The 15955-nt window shown below is 35.9% G+C and overlaps 2 protein-coding genes across 2 annotated transcripts; one reads left to right on the forward strand and one right to left on the reverse strand.

Annotated features, from left to right (window-relative positions):
* Nucleotides 1-1186: 1186 nt before the first annotated feature.
* On the forward strand, nucleotides 1187-3214 carry LOC111989283 (putative glycosyltransferase 7). Its single transcript, XM_065778845.1, has one exon. The coding sequence runs from the start codon at nucleotides 1608-1610 to the stop codon at nucleotides 2952-2954; it is 1347 nt and encodes a 448-aa protein (XP_065634917.1). The 5' UTR covers nucleotides 1187-1607; the 3' UTR covers nucleotides 2955-3214.
* Nucleotides 3215-9821: 6607 nt separating this feature from the next.
* On the reverse strand, nucleotides 9822-15620 carry LOC111989292 (uncharacterized). Its single transcript, XM_024021081.2, has 2 exons — nucleotides 14686-15620; nucleotides 9822-10767 (listed from the first exon to the last, which is right to left on the reverse strand). Exons 1-2 carry the CDS (start codon nucleotides 15432-15434, stop codon nucleotides 10122-10124), a joined length of 1395 nt encoding a protein of 464 aa, XP_023876849.1. The 5' UTR covers nucleotides 15435-15620; the 3' UTR covers nucleotides 9822-10121.
* Nucleotides 15621-15955: the final 335 nt, after the last annotated feature.

A 15955-nucleotide genomic window follows, 5' to 3' on the forward strand; every position in this document is an offset into this window, starting at 1 on the left:
TAGCTGTGAGAGGAGAGGAGATGGGCAGTGGCCAACGTGGCCCTTCAGACTTCTTAAAGGCTCAACAAACAAACAACTAAAAACAACCGTTCATGTGATACCCGTTTTAGCAGGAATGAATGATGAATCATATGCATACTTCCAATACAGCTTTCTTTTACTAGCGTGCAATCCGTGAAAGTAAACACCGACACCCAAACGGAAAGAAAGAAGGGAGGATTTGCAAGCCAAAGTGGCCCAACTCCAAAACAAAAAGCTAAAAAATCTCACGCAAATTGTGTCGGTTCATTTCCACCTGTCAAGCTCAACATTAGAAAAAGATAAATTATAGGTCTACAAAATAGTATTTTACAAGTCGTGGTGTGTGGATATTAACAAAAGAAAAAAAATCGTGTTTTTTCTTTTTATAAATATTTTTTCATTTTTTTAATACGAGATAAAAATTTAATTTAATCTAATTTTAGTATAACGTGCATAAAGTTTAATCTTGCAGCCTGAACTCCGGTCATTGTTTTTACTGTACAAAACTTATATTTGTGAATTAATTATCACGTTAAGCATGTGTGTTGTAATGAAAGAATAATGTTTAATAATAAAAAAATTATAAAAAATTGATCATATAAATAGTTTTGTTTGTTAAGTATTGCAATTAATTTTTTTTTAAAATAATTTATATTTACAACATTAATTTAAAAATTACACTAGTACCACAATTCGTCGACATGGTCCGAGTGGTAAGCGATAGAAGTGTCACCCTTTTACACTCACATTAACTCTCAACGTATGTGGCAACAGATAACTCTTCATTTAACTTGCCACGCCATGCCAAGCATAAGTTTAAAGGTGGGACCAGTCTTAGCCGTACTTCATGCCCTATCCCATTCAAGCGGCAGCGCATTTTAGCAGAACCAGCTCTACTAAACCGACGTAGTACTCTTTTTTAGTCTCTTCAACCAGTGAACTCACCCACACGGACAGACACAGTTACACAACCTGTCACCCTCTCACCAAAAACCCCACTGCAGATTACACACTCAACAGTAGTGGTAAAAAAAAAAAAAAAGTGTAAAGTTCTCCCTCTCTCTCTCTCTCTCTCTCTCTCTCTCTCTCTCTCTCTCTCTCTGCTATAATTTTTAGCAAAGATCAGATAACTCTTCATTTAACTTGCCACGCCATGCCAAGCATAAGTTTAAAGGTGGGACCAGTCTTAGCCGTACTTCATGCCCTATCCCATTCAAGCGGCAGCGCATTTTAGCAGAACCAGCTCTACTAAACCGACGTAGTACTCTTTTTTAGTCTCTTCAACCAGTGAACTCACCCACACGGACAGACACAGTTACACAACCTGTCACCCTCTCACCAAAAACCCCACTGCAGATTACACACTCAACAGTAGTGGTAAAAAAAAAAAAGTGTAAAGTTCTCCCTCTCTCTCTCTCTCTCTCTCTCTCTCTGCTATAATTTTTAGCAAAGACGTTTCTCAAAGCTTCACAGATATGCATGTGCAGCTGCTTTAATCCAATCCATACCATTATACGAGTGTCACTCACACAGCCACAACGAGAAGAGACAAAAGAGCCCCATCAAAGAAAAAAAACCCCTTAGTAATGGTCTCGCCTGAAATGGCCCAGTTTCACACTTCTCACATGGCTAAACCTTCTGTGCGGAACAAAGCCTCTGTGTGGCTCACCGACAGTTTGATCTTCCTCAGCGGAGCATTCTTCGCTCTTTTACTTGTCTGGACCTTCTCTTCCTTCAGTTCCCCTACCCCAAACCCTGATTTCTCTCCCACTCAAGCTCGCTCAAACTCTGCCCTCAACTGCGCTGTCAACCTAACCGATGACTCGGACGAGTCAACCTTCTACGATGATCCCGAACTCGGTTACTCAATCGGAAACCCAGTGAAGAACTGGGACGAGAAGAGAAGAGAGTGGCTGAAGCACCACCCGTCATTCGCCGTCGGAGCGAGCGAGCGCGTCGTGATGGTGAGTGGGTCGCAGCCGAAGCCTTGCAAGAACCCCATCGGCGACCATTTGCTGCTAAGGTTTTTCAAGAACAAGGTTGACTACTGTAGAATCCACGGCTACGATATCTTCTACAACAACGCGTTGTTGCACCCGAAAATGGGCTCGTATTGGGCTAAGCTAGCGGTGGTCCGAGCAGCCATGCTGGCTCACCCGGAAGCCGAGTGGATCTGGTGGGTTGACTCGGACGCGTTGTTCACCGACATGGAGTTTAAACCCCCATTACATAGGTACAAAGATCACAACTTTATCGTTCACGGGTGGGCCAAGTTGATTTACGAGGCCAAGAGCTGGACTGGCCTAAACGCCGGCGTTTTCTTAATCAGGAACTGTCAGTGGTCCATGGACCTTATCGATGTGTGGGCCAGCATGGGCCCACAAACCCCAGACTACAACAAGTGGGGCCAGATTCTCAGATCAACGTTCAAAGACAAGCTGTTTCCAGAGTCAGACGATCAGACGGGTCTGATTTACTTGATTTACAAAGAGGGGGACAGATGGGCGGACAAGATTTATTTAGAGGGAGAGTATTATTTCGAGGGTTACTGGCACGAAATAGTGGGGACGCTCGATAACATCACCGAGAGGTACATGGAAATAGAGAGAGAAGACAGAAAGTTGAGGCGGAGGCACGCGGAGAAAGTGAGCGAGCAATACGGTGCGTTTAGGGAGAAGCACTTGAAAGATGCTGGGAATGGGAGGTGGAGTTGGAGAAGACCGTTTATCACGCACTTTACTGGGTGTCAGCCTTGTAGTGGGAACCACAATCAGATGTACCTAGGCACATCGTGCTGGGATGGGATGCAAAAGGCTTTGAATTTCGCTGATAATCAGGTGATTCGTAAGTATGGTTTCGTGCACCCCAATCCACTTGATTCCTCTCTCTCTGCTGTGCCATTTGATTACCCAGCTGAGGAGGATGGTTGGTGAGATGGGTTTTGTTAAAAAATGAAAAATGAAAAATTTTATTAGTATTATATTTTCGCAACAAATTATAAGTACGTGGATGATATTAGTTGATACTGAAAAAAAGAAAAGAAAAAAGAAGTAATTTGAACCGTAGATTCAAGGCAGAACTAATAACAATTTTGTACATATGATTTGTTGTGAAACTTTTCTAAAAGAAACAGTGTAATGTGATTGCGTGTATTATGCGTTTAGTATTAAATTCACTTTGGTTTTTTGGGTAAGATTTTTATTTTTTAGTCCCGCTAAATTTATTGTTTTACTTTACTAAAGTGAATACTATATTTTACTTTTTTGATTGGAGCTAGAGAGTTGCCTATATTTATTTGCTTTTGGTTTAGTGTTTCGTGTACCATTAGGTCCATTACTCTTTCCTATAATGTGGGGTTGGTTTCCATAAGCATAATCATTTTTTAGTCGAGAGATATGGGATAATTTTGATACTTTAATTGACTCATTCTGCTGGGAGTCACATGAGCTTTGGCACAACTCTTATTAGAAAAGGAAAAGAAAAAAAGAAAAAGAAAGAATCGACTTTTGGTAAAAGGCCTTGACCCGAGGGTGATTTTTTTTTTGTTTTTTTTGATATTCATACTCGAGAGCGATCTTAACATTAGATTTTGTTTACTAGCAGTATCTATTTCTGTATTTTATGCATGCACTTGATTCCCTGTTTTGTTGCTTTTACTTTCACGTTTCCATCGATATTAAAGTATGACTATGCCTTTTTGGGCTTAAATTAATGCATGATTGAAGGATAATTTAAGAGCTTCATGTCATATGATGGATGCATCATGTTGTTGGGTGGCTGCACTGTGCCCCTCCTTTATTATTAAGAAATGGTAGATGAATAGCATTTATGGGTTCACCGATAAGGATACATTTGGATAAGCTGTTGCAAAATTTTTGGATTTAAAATTAATGTTTGTAAAAAAGTAATGAAAAGTTGTCATACGAAAATAGAGTTTTGAATTTTAAAAGGTTCGTGCCTAGCAATCTATTTTAAGAAAGTTTTAATATTATTTTTATAAGAAATAAAAAAAATTATCAAAACATTAATTTTTTTTTTCTTTTCCTATAAAAACTTTATTTATAACTGGATTCTTAACCAATGTCTTAAAGGCAGTCGTTAGCATTTTTCATTTTAAAAAACACGTTTTTTAACTTCTAGAAACATATGTACTAAACGGGCCTTTAAACTGCCTAACCAAATGGACCCTAAATATATATATATATATATATAACGCGTCACATCAGGTTTGATGACAACCTCTTAGGTACCATTCAAACCAGTCTTAGTTGCGGACCATTGCATTTTGATTGTAACCCCAACTTCACTATCAGCCTTCATGACCCGCATATCATAAAAGCTCTAACCCTTAATATCAAGACCAAAAGAACCCTCGTGGTGTAGGGAACTCACCAGATAAGAACCATTCAAACTAGTCTTAGTTGCGTACCAATGCATTTTGACTGTTTCCCCAACTTCATTGTCAACCTTCATGACCTGCATATCATGAAAGCTCTCACCCTTAATATCAAGACCCAAGGAACCCTCAAGGTGCAGGGAACTCATTAGATAGTCTTGATATACAGAGTGTATTATAAGTGCATCAGGACTAACCTAAACATCTAGGCACTTGATAAGAGAAAAATGGGAGAAACCACTCTCATCCAAACCACTAACCCTAGATCCAAAATTTAGGTACCTAGAACCTCGAAGTGGTATGAGGTTTATTTATTTCACACTAAGTATCCATTTGGATTGCATTGAAATACTATGCGTCTGTATTTCTCAACAATAAGCATTTTTTTAATAGATCTTGTGCACTATATATGGGACTCGTAAGTACTTTTTTTAGCAAAAATAACTTTAAAATTGGATCTCACAATCTATTTATACATTTAAAAATTATTTTACTACAATATTTTCAATTTTTACCTTTCAGTAATATGTATTACTCTCTCCGTCCCAATTTTTTTCTCCTGTTTGAAAAGTCAAACTTTTTAAGGGAACATCATTTATTGTCTTGTCTATCTTTTAAAAATGTATAAGTTTTCAAAATTACCCCTAAAAAAATTTATCAAAAAATTGAATTAGTAAATTAATAGGGGTATAATAGGAACATTAGTAAATTAATGACTTTTATTTTTAAAAATAGGATAATATTTTGGGACAACTCAAAATGAAATAGAGGACAAAAAAAAATGCGACAGAGGTAGTATTTAAACAGAATTTAAATTGAAAAATGATTAATTTCATTTAAAGGTTTAAGATATCATTTCTCAAATTAGTGTCAGAATGATACATCTTTTTTTTGGGTAGAAATGTCAGAATGATATGTCATTTAGTAATTGTTACGCTTATAAATGATGTGACACATTAGATACATATTTTAAATGCAAAGTAGGGCTACGAAGTAGAACACAGAATAGAGGAGATGAGATTCTTTTCCACCTAACTACAACTAGAATCTCAACTGATTACCAACAAAACAAGAATCTCAACCAGCAATAGTGGTAAAAGAATTAGCGGATCTCAACCCGAGATTTGTGACAATAATATAAAAAGATTGTAAAGACCAACAAAATACCTAAGGGAGTGTTTGGTTAGTGTTTTCAAATAATTATATTTAATTTTTAAATATTTCATGTTTTTTAATATACTTTTTTATCCACACATATTTTCATAAATGTTTTCAAACAATAATTTTCAGTTTTTAAACACATGTACCAAATGGAATTTGAAAAAATACCCTTCAAATTTCTCTTATATTTTTTTATTGAAATTTTGAAAATATAATCTTTAGATTTTGAAAATATAACCATTAGGTTGTATGGTCTTATTATATTTTTTATATTTGCAAAATTAAAAAAAAAAAATCAAAGATCAATAACTATGATATGTTTAAATTTTCAGTTTTTTGTTGTAAAAAATTATGTATAAAAAATAAGTTTATTGATCAAATAGTAAATAATATTCAATTTGAATGAAACTTGACATATGTGTTAAGAACATAAAGAACTTACAATTCAACGATTCGAATTTCAAAATTTCAATTCAATAAAAAAATATAGGAGTTTGGAAAAAAAAAAAAAAAACATTTTCCTATTTGGAGCAATAGACTAGTAGGAACTTTTAAAGAGCAGCTAACTGGATCCACAATATTAAAACTCTGTTTTGCTAAAGTTTATAAATTTAGTTTTAAACTTTTATGTATAACTTTTTAATACTTCATTATTATTATTATTATTATTATTATTTAATACTTTTTTCTCACTTTTTCAAAGCACAAGTATAGCTCAGCTTTAGCACATTTTTAGCAAAAAGTTAAATAAGCTATTTCCAAAAGACACAAATTTATATTGAAGTGAAACACTTGTCTTTTATCACTTGGACCATATTAACCATATCTCCTTATTTTTGTATTAATTATATTCATGTTTTGAATAATGTAATTTTTCTATTACAATCTTAGTAATGTACCTTCATTTATATAAATACAATACAAAACACTCAATTGAGTGTGTGAGTGTTACTATATCGAACATACGTTTGTTTCAATTTGGTATTATAGCATCTTTTCTGTTCTTGTTTTTTAAACACACTCAAGGCCTCTGATTCATCTTCTTCATTTTCTTCTATTGTCAACCCAACGGCATCTCCCTTACCTACTCCCTCCCTTCCTTGTCCAATGCCCACCATTTTTCGTTCATCTTACCAACAATAATGTTCTGTATTGGAAAACCCAATTGCTTCTATAACTTAAAGGTCAAGATCTTTTTGGTTTCATTGATGGTTTGAACATGTGCCTTCCCTCTAGAATTTATTAACCATATCTCCTTATTTTGATTTTAGCATATTCATATTTTGAATTATTGTAATCTTTTTCTGTTACAATCCTTATTATGTACATTCATTTATATAAATACAATAAAAACACTCAATTGTGTGAGGATTACTTTGGCAAAAAAAGAAAAAGAAAAAAAAAGAAAAGTGTGTGAGGATCACTACATCAAACACACTTTTGTTTCAATTATCCGCAAGAAGTATTGCTTTTGCTTATGCATTAAGTTGTTCACTTAACTCAATCCTTCATCCCACTTTTTCATTAAAGTTGCTTATTATGTACATTCATTAAGTATTGTTTTACCATCCTCCCACTTTTCCATCTTCTCACAATTTTCCATCCTCTCACTTTTTCACTCCTCCATCCAAACGGACCCTTAGGGTATGTTTTGATTGGAGGTGGAATAGGAAAGATGAAAAATAAAGGAGATAAAATAAGTTTGAGTGTTGTTTGGTAAGGAGAGAAATGATAGAAATTTTGGTGGAGCTCAAACATTTTCTCCCCTAGTCCGCTAAAAATTTATCTCTCAAAATCGGAGAGAAAATATGAGTGAAAACTTCTGTCCCAGCGCAATGACGAAATTGACCTCAAATTTTAATATTTCTCACAAAATCTTAGCTACTCCCACCCACTTCACAACACGGTCCACTCACCTGATGTCTTCTTTGCTTTGTTTGTATTTCCTCTCCACTTTCCTCCGCTCAGCTCTACGGTAATTCATCTCTCTTTTTTTTGGTTACTCGCTCTATTTTCCATGGTTGATCTTCTTTGATTTTTTGCATTTTTTTTTCAGCCAAGAATCTACTGTATTTGTGTTTTTGGTTTCAAGCTCCTAATAAAGTCTTCTATGCAAGAACATGTTAAGATTTGCCAAATGGTCTTTGAGCTGTATCCATATGGATCTGTAATATAGATTGGTGAACATGTCCAATTTTTTTTTTTTGGTCTAGTTTTTTTTTTTTTTTTTTTTACACTCAGCAATATGTTCAGATTATTTATATATATATAATATACATTAGATTATAATATCTATAATAACAAAGAAAAATAATATAAGTTTATTTATATGATGTGTTAATTTTTGTATTATTTAATGAGTATAAATAAACTATTTCTTACATATTATGTAATAAGAGCATAAGAGTAAATTTATATAAATTATATATTCTATTTTCCCACTTTTCTCTTCAACCAAACAAAAAAGTTTTCCGTCTCTTCCACTTTTTCACTCCTCCAACCAAACACACACGAGGAAAAACTAAAATTTTTTTATCTTCTCACTTTTCTACTCTTCCAACCAAACAGAGCCTTAGTCCAATCAAGAGCACTTCCACCTTATGATCTCTGCATACCACTATCAGCAACACCAAAGAGCTTCTCACACCCGCATCAAAATTAATTTTAATGTGTCTCAAAGGCAAAATAGTCCAAACATTCACTTCCCATTTTTTGTGTTAAGTACACTTTACGTATATCTCTTGTAATTAAAACGGGATCAAGAACCTTTGGTCCTCGAATCTATTTATTTCTCAGCATCTAAAACATATCACGACATACAATCATTTTATTTTCATCCATGATAGCTCAACTAACCAAATAAACTCTTTACATTTCAAAATAAATAAACACATACTCTTAACTTTTCTCGAACAAATATTTTTCTATCTTCAATATCTGATCAATATGGTATTAAGCTTGAATTGTATGCAGCTACCTAACTCATTTTGTTTGCATTAATTTCCATTATTTATTGTCTGCTCTTGTTAATTAATTCTGCAAACCACCAGGCATGAGCCATGCCAATTATTTATACTAATTATTAAAATACATGTTATTGCCTTTATAATTCGCTAAAGTTTTCAGCTTTCACTGTAGATGACTTGGTTTGGGGCAAATCAAAAGTGCTGTGACAGGCCAAGATGATGTCTCATAAAGCAAAAATTTGTGGTTTAAATTTCTTCCCTTCTATTATTCCATTGTCATACTGGAAACATGTACACATGGGAGAGTGGGGCAATCGAATCATTTTGTTGTGTGTGATTGAGAGAGAGGGAGAGAGATAGGTGTGCGTGTTCATTTGTAGAAGCACCAGCAGGGAATTTTTAAGAAAATAACTATAAAACTCATTCTATATTATTAATTAGACAACGTTTCAACCTAATTTGGTTCATAGAAAAATCGAGTCCAGAGGACTCGAGTTCCAAACTCGAGTGTGAGATACTCGACTTCCAGTGCAATTTTGCACAGTAAAATCGAGTCCAAAAGACTTGATTTGTTAGAAACCAAATTAGTTTGAAACATTGCCAAACTAATAATATGGTCTGACTTTTATAGTTATTTTCTTAAAAAATCCCACCAGCAGCTATATAACACAATGCAAGTGATATGGTCGAAAATTAAATGGATGCCAGTGACTACCTCCGGACTCTATAACACTCCAATTTTTGTGTTTATTAATAAGTTTTAAAATCTAACTTATTTTGATCCTCAGTTTGCATACAGCTTTTTGAAAACTCGATGTTAATCACAGAAATACAATTTAAAATGACTGAAAGAACAATGCACGCTTCTATTTCTTTGTTAGGACCAGTATGGAGGGTCGATGTCCCAATCATTAGTCATTACAAGGTGAACCTTGAATGACAAAGTAGTGAAGCTGGAGCCTATAATTAAATGGATCCTGTTTTGGTGATTTCATTACCCTTCAGCAAAATGGAGCCTATAATTAAATCTAGCACATAAAATCGATCCTGAAGATGGCTCTAGAATGGTCTAATTCTGGTAGTTTCTGGTAGTAGCACCTGATAAATACTTCCAACACTATTGTAAATTTCAGAGATTACGCATTAAGTGCATGCCTCATTTCCGTTAGCAAAATGTAAACCAAAAGTGCCTGGTAGTAGCACCAAAATAGGAATGGTCTAATTCTGGTAGTAGCACCTGATAAATACTTCCCACACTATATTGTAAATTTCAGAGATTACGCATTAAGTGCATGCCTCATTTCCGTTAGCAAACTGTAAACCAAAAGTGCCTGATAGCTTGAAAGATGCATAATATTTTTCCAGACACGAGAACTATCTAACAAACAATTGCAATGGTCAGTCCTACAAACATACAGTATGCACTTGCACAGCGATAAGTGACAACTAACAGACTACTGTTAATCCCAACTAGGTGCATGAAAAACACATCAAACAGAGTTACCCTTAGTCAATAGCAGGCTTTGGCAAATAATAAATAAAGGCACATGTATAATCACATACTTCCAAACCAGCTCTCAAGACTCCATGGCATTGGCATCTTCTTCATCACCATCTGCAGTTTCATTAATGTACTGGTTTTGAAACTCCATCAAATATTGTGTTGATCTCTTCACATCCAAAAACAGATGATAAACTCGGTTAATGTCCTCCATCTCCACAATCCTTCCCTTTCGCTTCTGGCAAGACAATGCAGCAGCTGTGATGAGATGGATGGCATATCTCAACGATGTTTCTACACCAATTTTAGTCAACAAACGCTTCGCTTCTTCAGACATCTCCACATCTTCCTCTTGGCATCTGATGTCCAAAATCTTGCGGATTTCATCCTCTGTGTAAGGTTTAGTTGTGATAATGAGAAGGCGATCAAGAAGATCAATTGGAATCCCATGTGGGGATTTATAATTTGTGCCTCGGATTGTAGTAATCCCTCTGTTAGTAGCAACAACCAATATTGGAGCCATCTCATTCTCCAAAGCACGATTCAGGAAAGAAAAGCATTCAATATCAAGCATGTGCACCTCATCAATGAAGAGGACACCAGGCACTATCTCTGCCTTTCCTTCCTCCCTCCACTCTGCCACCTTTGTGTCAATTTGTTCCCTCACTTCTGCACGGATTTCACCAGTATCACCAGTGAAGAGAGCTAGAAATCCTTGTGTCCTGAAATTAATAGCTTAGACAATCAGTGTAAGAACAGGAAAAGTAACCTGCAGCCTAAATGAGCCAAAATTTTAGCTTAATCTGTATGGCTGGTAAAAGGAAATTCTCTTCAACAAAGCAAGATGGCATGAAAGAATCTTGTGAATGCGACACAGAAGCTGCCGACAAAACACCCTATGCTATTTCATATAAAGATTTAAAAAAAAAAAAATGGTAAGCTACACAAACATGATATGAACCATGAACAGGAATTCAAAGAAGAAAGAAATTTTGACCTCCTTTAAATAGAAAAGTAAAAGATTACAATTGGTGCAACGGTCATATTAAGGTGATTACTGATTACTATAATTTTTTTAAAACAACCACATGAATGACATGATCCAAACACTTCTGATTCATTAGTTCTACCACAAGTTTGATTTTAGGATTCTCAAGTTAGTGAGTTTTGTGCCTCCCCCATTTTGGACAAATTGTCTTTAAATATATACTCAAGGGTGAAGCCAGGAATTTTTGCTTCGGGGACCAAACTGTAATATCAAAATATAGTTATAAAAATACATACATGCGTGCGCACACACACACGCGCACATGTGCATGTTTGTGTTTCCTTAAAAAGAATCAGTAGTGAACAATTGCATGCTTTTTGAGAAAGGAGTAAACTAACACCGTATGGAGGTTCTTGATTTGATTATTCTTTGGACTTTTGAACATTATAAGTTTGAATTAGATATCATTCTTTCATATAAGATTGTATAAATATTTTAAATTTTTTTTTTTTTACACTTTATTCTTTGCTATGGATTTTCCTTGAGTACTTCCTGTATACTTGGGTAGGATCCCTTTGCATTTTTTAATTGGATTTTACTTATAAGAAATGGGATAATTACACTATGAGGGCTGCCTCCAGCTCTGATTCTCCTCTGGGGGGATCGCTAAGGGGGGAAGAGTAGAGAGAAACTCCTGCATGGAATCTGTCTTTCCCTTTCACAGCAAGCAAGGAAAGCGGCTAGCAAAGAAAGAAAACCCTTCTTATAACCCACCTATGGTTTGGAGTGGTTGCATCTTGCCTACCCATGGTTTATAAGGCATCAATTCACCTATTTGAGATTACCTCCATGATTAAGCCGTAACCCACATTTGTCCCGGCCATTAAAAAAACCAATAACTTAGAAAAGGCCATGTTCTTTTTAGAAGAACCCTTTTCTCTCCATAACAAACCAGATAATTGAACAATGAAGCCTTGTTAACGTTCAATACAATGCAGATATCAAAAGTATTAACTGAAACAAAGGTGGGTGAAGCCCAAAAGAGATAGTCCACTGCTGATCAGGTATAGAACTATCTTTTCAGCTTCTTCTCTTAGTTTCCTTAGTTTCCCTAAGATGATATTACCAGCAGAAGTCTCCAATTCTTTTAGTATTCACATTGATTATGTTTATGAATTTACCATTGCTTAAGCTAGCATACTTAATGGATAGAGGTTTCTTGTAAATTAATGCCATTAGCACTGCCCTTACTCGTACACTGATGCGCTGGCACCAAAAAATAATTGTCTTTGTGAAGAAAATAAATGGAAGCAAGAATCAGACCATAGAGGATGCTTCATGCTCAATCACCTTCCTTTCCCAACAAGAAATTCACAAAGTTTGTGATTAGAAAGGGAAACAGATAAGATGCAATTGTGTTAATTCCTACAGAGAAAGGAAAAATAAAAAAAAATAAAAGACCATGGCCTTTGGCAATGAATATGCTTCATATTTCAGTTTTTCTGCTGTTTCAGATTGAGGAACTGAAGGAATACGAGGCAACTTAACTTTTTGACTCAACCCCTTTTAAAAATCAGCTTTAGCCACTAGAAGGTAGTTTGGCTCCAAATTCCAACATTGGTGAACACACCAAAGGAACTTTCATTTCCCTTTTATGTCATTATGTGTGCGTTTGCCTAGGGATGAACGCACATTTTGCCTTTTTTTGGCTGGTCCCATGGCACTGTTCATGGGTCAGCCAACCCCCAACAAATGCAGCAACAGTGTTTTATGGGTCCCACAGCACTATTCACACCTATAAAAAATTATTTTGCTACAGTATTTTCAGCAAATAAGCGGTATATAAACACACCCTATGTTTCCTAGTAACACTAATAGCTAAAGCATTGAAACAAAGCAGTATTGCCAAAGGAAAGGAAGCAAATCCAACTATGTTAGGCTCTGCAAAGGATTTGGCAAATCTATGGATTACAAATGGGTGATAGTGTAAACTGCGAGAGAAATTGAATCAAAGATGAAGGAAAAGACCTATCATAGGATAAGGATTAATGGCCATCTTTTGTCTTCACTTATTCTATTCTTTGAAAAGACTAACTAAAGTTACTAAAACCCAACTCTAAGAAGACAGATTTACTAGTTATATCCTATGATTCCAGTATTCATTTTTTATTTTTAGTTTTTATAAGTAAATAAATTTATTAAAAAAGATAAAAATCAAGTACATGGGGGAGTATAAAAGACAAGAGAGCAAAAATTAAAGAAAAAATGATACCAGCGTTCATATAAACCAAAACTAAGGTACAAAATTGAGATGATGACAATAGAAAGATCAGTGATCATTATAAACACACTATAGCCTCCAACTGGTGTATGTTTCTAATTTATATCACTCTCTCCTTTGTCACCAAACATTTTGCAAAACTGATGTCAGAAACGCTATGACAAGTTATGAAAAATGTTATGTTGACAGTCTCCAAGGAGAAATCCATTATGATTGATTCCATATTCTAAAAGAATCCCAGTTCAAGTTAGCCTCCAGCCAATCAAAAACCAAACATAAAAATATGAAATACCATGGCTAACTAAGAACAGAGAGTATATGCAATCAAAAAGACCTGCAGATAACACCTCCATATCAATGCCTTGATACTAAAAAACAGAGACGAGAGAAACAACCTAAGTTTGGAAATATTCATAAATATATTAATTGGAAATTCTGAGAATGGATTTGAAAAAAGAAGTAGAGAAGTGTTAAGAGCAGCCGCCTGTGAAAATATGAAGGACGTGGTACTCCTCGTCACTTTCATTTGTGTACTCTTCTCAATAATTGACCAGAGCCAGCGTCTCCTTAGTGTTCTCATCCTTGTACTATTTAATGGTTGTGTATTTGGTGAGAAGAGAAAGTGAGAAAAGTGGGAAAGAAAAGGGCTATTTTGAAAGAAATAGCTTGTTTTATGTTTTAAGCTATTATCATTTTTTTAACTGCAGGCACAGAGGTGAGTTATGGCTGCATAACAGAGCTCATCTCAGCTAGATAAAGTGATACTTAATAAAACATGGGTAGGCAAGGTGCAACCGCCCCAAACTGAAGGTTGGTTAAGTGTAATTATCCTTTCAAAAAAAAATCTCCATGGTAAAAACCAGTATGTGTCCCTTATAATTTGAGTACACATGTTCATACCAAAAGGAAATCACAGACTTAGCAGTAGCTTAAGTTTTCCTATTTATAAGATGAGCCCAATTACTTGTAAATTGTGCAGTATTACTTTTAACAAAATTCAACATCCGCCTATTCCCACAAGAAAGATACCCTTAAAACTGAATGCTCAATGTGAGCAGATCAAATCATGATTAAAGACATAGTATGCAGCAACATAGTTTAAGAGGCCAAGCACAATCTACAGTAACCCATTGGTTTTTCTTTGTTTGCCATAACTGTCAGCTTGACTTTGCGCAGAACCAAGACTCGATTTTGTTTCAGTTATAGAAGGTGCACATATACTAAATTGTCTAACTTTGTTCTGCTAATATCACTTCTAACATAGTTAACAGACCAGATACCTTGTTTAACCTTCTTTATCTAGTAGGAGTGAAATTGTAACAACAACAACAGATATAACCAACCAACATACAAAAAAACAGAGTGAAATACCTGCTGTTGATGACATCGATTTCGTGAAGAGTAACAGAATGCACGAGCTCCTTCCTCTTCTGAAGCTCCCCATCAGGACACTGCACGAACTTTGTCTGAGGTCCCATGGCGTCGTACTCCCTGGACCGCGAAAAGGACCTCCCAAGCTTTGTTATCTTCCCCGAAGCCTTATCAATGGCGATGACATCGCCACTCTGTACCTTCTCCTTGGCAAGAGCCTCAATCATCTTAGCACCCAAGTCATAAACAGTCTCCATCTCCGTAGTCTTAAGCGTGAGCTTCCCGGTCTTAGAGGCGGCCCCGGCGACTGCAGGGCGGTCAATTTGGATCTCAACAACCTCGCCTTCGATCACCTCGGCCTCTTCCTTGATGCGCACGCCAATGGCCTTGCGGAAGGCTTGCATTAGGGCTTCGGTTTTGGACATTTCCAGAGAGAAGAGCTCGCTGCCGGCGAGCATAGCGAATGGGGTTTCGAGGCCTAAGGACTTGGCCATGCCCATAGCTATGGCGGTCTTGCCTGTGCCGGGCTGACCCGCTAAGAGGACGGCGCGGCCGGCGATTTTGCCATCTCTGATCATCTGGAGGATGACGCCGGCGGCTTTTCGGGCAGAGGTCTGGCCCACCATGCCTTCGGAGACTTCGCGGGGTTCGAGGGAAGAGTCTAGACCTAAGCCCCGGATGTGGGAGTGTGCGCCTATGCGCTCTATCCGGGTTAGGTCTCGGCTCTCTGATAGCTTTACCTCCACCATTGTTGGTTTGTGAAGGAGAGAGAGAGAGAGAGAGAGAGAGAGAGAGGATTTGGGTTTTAGGTTAGGGGTTTTAGTTTTAGCTCTTGAAGTTGAATAGAAGAAGAGAGAGTAGAGTTGAGAGAGAGATGGGCTAAAATGCTAAACCCTACTCTTGCCTATTTTACTTTTGTACCCAAACAAGTTTCTGGAGTGACTGAACTCTCTGACTGTGTTATACGAGTTAAATAGAGAATTTTTAAACGTTTATAATAATATTAGTAACCTTGCAAATTAAAAAAAAAAAAAAAAAATCGTTGACAGAGATGAATAAAATTACATTGACCTTAGCAGCGGAATTATTATTATTATTTTAGAAGCAGCGGAATTTAATTTAATGTAGAAAAAAAATGTATTTTTTAAAATTTTTAATTTGATAAATAAATATGAGACAAGTGTTTTAATTTACTTTTATTGGTGGGGTAAGAAAAGTAAAATAGAAGATTTGAATCCCACTACTAAAACCAATTTATTTTTATTGGTGA

Source organism: Quercus suber, unplaced genomic scaffold, assembly GCF_002906115.3.
Source record: "Quercus suber isolate HL8 unplaced genomic scaffold, Cork oak 2.0 scaffold_192, whole genome shotgun sequence".
Taxonomy (NCBI): domain Eukaryota; kingdom Viridiplantae; phylum Streptophyta; class Magnoliopsida; order Fagales; family Fagaceae; genus Quercus; species Quercus suber.

What these genes read in the sequence shown, in the direction of transcription:
- LOC111989292 (XM_024021081.2), bottom strand. Translation starts at nt 15,434, where the DNA reads ATGGTGGAGGTAAAGCTATCAGAGAGCCGAGACCTAACCCGGATAGAG. An exon ending in ATCGATGTCATCAACAGCAG is followed by an intron (nt 10,768 to 14,685) that starts GTATTTCACTCT and finishes TATTAATTTCAG; the next exon opens with GACACAAGGATTTCTAGCTC.
- LOC111989283 (XM_065778845.1), top strand. Translation starts at nt 1,608, where the DNA reads ATGGTCTCGCCTGAAATGGCCCAGTTTCACACTTCTCACATGGCTAAA.